Source organism: Sphaeroforma arctica, assembly GCF_001186125.1.
Source record: "Sphaeroforma arctica JP610 unplaced genomic scaffold supercont1.3631, whole genome shotgun sequence".
Classification (NCBI taxonomy): domain Eukaryota; class Ichthyosporea; order Ichthyophonida; genus Sphaeroforma; species Sphaeroforma arctica.
The window spans coordinates 1-3,228 of record NW_014036927.1 but is presented as its reverse complement, the minus strand read 5'-3'; the positions used below and the strand labels follow the sequence as shown (position 1 = coordinate 3,228).

At 43.1% G+C, this 3,228-nt stretch overlaps 1 protein-coding gene across 1 annotated transcript; it reads left to right on the top strand.

Moving 5' to 3' along the window:
- Positions 1–177: 177 nt before the first annotated feature.
- SARC_13712 (hypothetical protein) lies at positions 178–2,963 on the top strand (the record flags this gene model as incomplete). The annotated part of the gene is made up of 4 exons (XM_014292158.1): positions 178–314; positions 1,303–1,526; positions 2,219–2,300; positions 2,839–2,963. Coding segments are annotated over exons 1-4 (495 nt in total), but the record flags the coding sequence as incomplete, so codon positions are not given.
- Between the last annotated feature and the right edge of the window lie 265 nt (positions 2,964–3,228).

The following is a 3,228-nucleotide window of genomic DNA, read 5'->3' as shown; positions in this document are numbered from 1 at the left end:
TATATTATATATATAATACATACATATACATATATATATATATATATATAGGTATATGTATATATATATATATATTCATATATATTCATATATTTGTGCACGATTTGTGTATACTAAATATAAACAAATATGAACGCGGCTCGTTAACTAATTTATACGCTTTCTACTGCTTGTGTAGGTAGATATCTGGTCTTTGGGAGTGACCCTATACAACTGCCTCACAGGGGCATTGCCGTTCCAGGCTCAGACCATGGAGCAGCTCATGGACAAGATCATGAAGGGCAAAGTGTGCTTTCCCGACCACGTGTCAAAAGGTGAGGCTATCTCTGCATACCAGTACCTGTACATAGGTTGTGTTGATGGCTGTTTGTACTTTTTTATGCGTATATGTTTATACGTGACCACGTGTATGTTGTACGTTGCCATGTACATACACCCTGGTGGTCTGGGAGTGCTTCCGTGACTGGTGAACCGAACCACTATACACCAGACATAAATCGCAGATACCACTACACACGGTGTCGGTAGTCCGCAAGAAAGGTATTCGCATAACATATATTCATAAACGCACGCATATCACACACATGTGTGCACGTCTGTGTACAAGCATGCCACTCTACACTCGCGTATGTCTCCTTCCCGGCTTGTGATTGTGTTCCATGTCTCGCCGACCAGCATATCACACACATGTGTGTACGTCTGTGTACAAGCATGCCACTCTACACTCGCGTATGTCTCCTTCCCGGCTTGTGATGGTGTTCCATGTCTCGCCGACCAAGCAGAGACCACTTACTTGCTCCTGCTCCTGACTACTTTAATGTCGTTGTGCTGCTACGGGAAGGCTGTTGCTAGGATACACACATACACCCACGCAATCTCTTTTGCACATCAAACTGGGTGTATATACCTCGATACACATCTCACCAAACTTCTGTTATGTCTATATCGAGTCGTCTCCCGTGTGCTTCCATGTGTATAGTGAATTAGTGGAATGTATACTTATCATACAATACACGTAATCAGACTGGGACAAGCATGCTCACCTAGCCATACATATACGACGACTGTGCCCAGCAGAAACCCCCGAACAAACACATACTTCTGTTTGTTGTCTACACAATCACCACACTTACGAACACTAACACTGTACCACACCCCTCACCACACATCTGACCATACACACACTAAGACGGTGTCAGGCATGCCACATACATCACCACACACACACACAGTATTACTGTGCCACCCCTCACCACACACACTCACACTAACACTGTACCACCCCTCACCACACACAACTAGAGGCCCACGAATTGATACAGGGCATGCTCACAGTCAACTGCGGTGATCGCATCCGCATGCACGATGTCCTTAGTTCGGTATGGCTAACCAAAGGGGGCGTGGCTCGTGTGCCCGACTTCTCCATCCCACGCGATCTCCCCATTGATGCACCTGACCCAGAAGTTTTGGCCGCAGTCCAGAACTTTGGGTTCGAGGACGACGAGCTCAACCGGACTACACTGGCGGTGTGTGGCTGGGGTTGGGTTTCCGAGCAGTATATATATATATAAATATATTTGAATATCTTAATGTATGTGTTTGTCATATATATATATATATATATATATACATATATATATGTATGTATATTATCTTCATGTATGTGTTTGTTCTAGGCGATACATTAATATAGACCCCACTGTCTGCTTCCACGAGATGCCCTCAATAGCAACTTTGTTGTGATGGTGTTGACCTCAGTGAGGACTTAGAGTCTTTTTCTGCGCAAAGCCACCACCCAATGGGCCAGCAGTCCGGCACTCAATAGTGACGCCGAGTGCTCGCTCTCCCTCTCTCTCTCTATCGAGACTCGCGCGCCGTGCTGACACACATAAATATGACGATGATCTCAATAGAATATTTTGAGTGCATGTGAGTGTGGTGTTGGCCGAGTGTATGTATGTATCTTTAAAGTGTATGTATGTGGCGTGCAAGTATGCCTATGCATGCCTGAGCGAACGGACAGTATTCGAGGTTCCAAATATGGGAAATCCACATGTGCATGCGCACTCGTTTGTATGTATACGCTCAGTCAGCATGATTCGTAGGCTCGGTATCGTACCAGCAAATCCAATAAACTGCCGTAGTGTATTATTTCTGTCGATACATTTGTTGAGATGTGAGTGACTGACACCATAGTCCCATCCACCCGTCCCCACAGAAACCCGAGAACAGTGTGATCAAAAGCGTGTACTGTCTTCTCATAGAAGCGACCGCGCGAGAAACACAGACACGGTATATTGGTAAGTTGTAGCTCACTCCCATGGACGGTGTACACGTGTGGCTGTGCTGGGTGTGCACATGCGTTTACCTATATATATATATATATATATGTATGTATGTATGTATGTATGTATGTATGTATGTGTGTATGTATGTGTGTGTGTGTGTGTGTTTGTGTGTGTGTAGTAAGTAAGTATGTATGTATGTATGTATTATATATATATATATATATATATATATATATATATATATATATATATATATATATATATAAACCCATCCCACTGATTGAATAGTCAGGTGATGCGAGCCTTTTGCACGTCCATTCACAACGTTGGGTTACCTACGATGCGCCTACCCGCAGTATGGACATCTCATCGATGGCTTGTGCGTTGGTGCATACCACAAACACACACCCGTACTTGCTATACTTCCTGTCGAGACCGACATCGTCGTACATATAAACAAAACCATTGCGTGAGGTAGCCTACCCTCATAGGCCATCGGCTCAGGACTGTCATATGTAGTGTATTGATGTGCGTGTGTACTTGTTCACAGAGGAGGCGAAGGCTGAGCGCAAGGCGAGCGCTGTGTATACAACCATGGGCACCAAAAGTGGACTAACCGTGGAAGATCGATCTCTGGGCGAGAGGATGCGAGATATGCTCCTGTCACCTATTGCGGTAGGGTGTATCTGTATCTTTGTCTGTCTTCGATTATGGTGTGGGGTGCACGGACATCCTTGACTGGGTTTCTTTATTGCGATATGAGATGCTGTGTGCCGATAACTCTGTTGCAGTATGAGTTGTAACGGTATTTTTTATTATTATAGGTGCGGCCATGTGTATGTATATATATATATATATATATATATATATATATATATATATATATATATATATATATATATATATATATATATATATATATATATATTATTATTATATA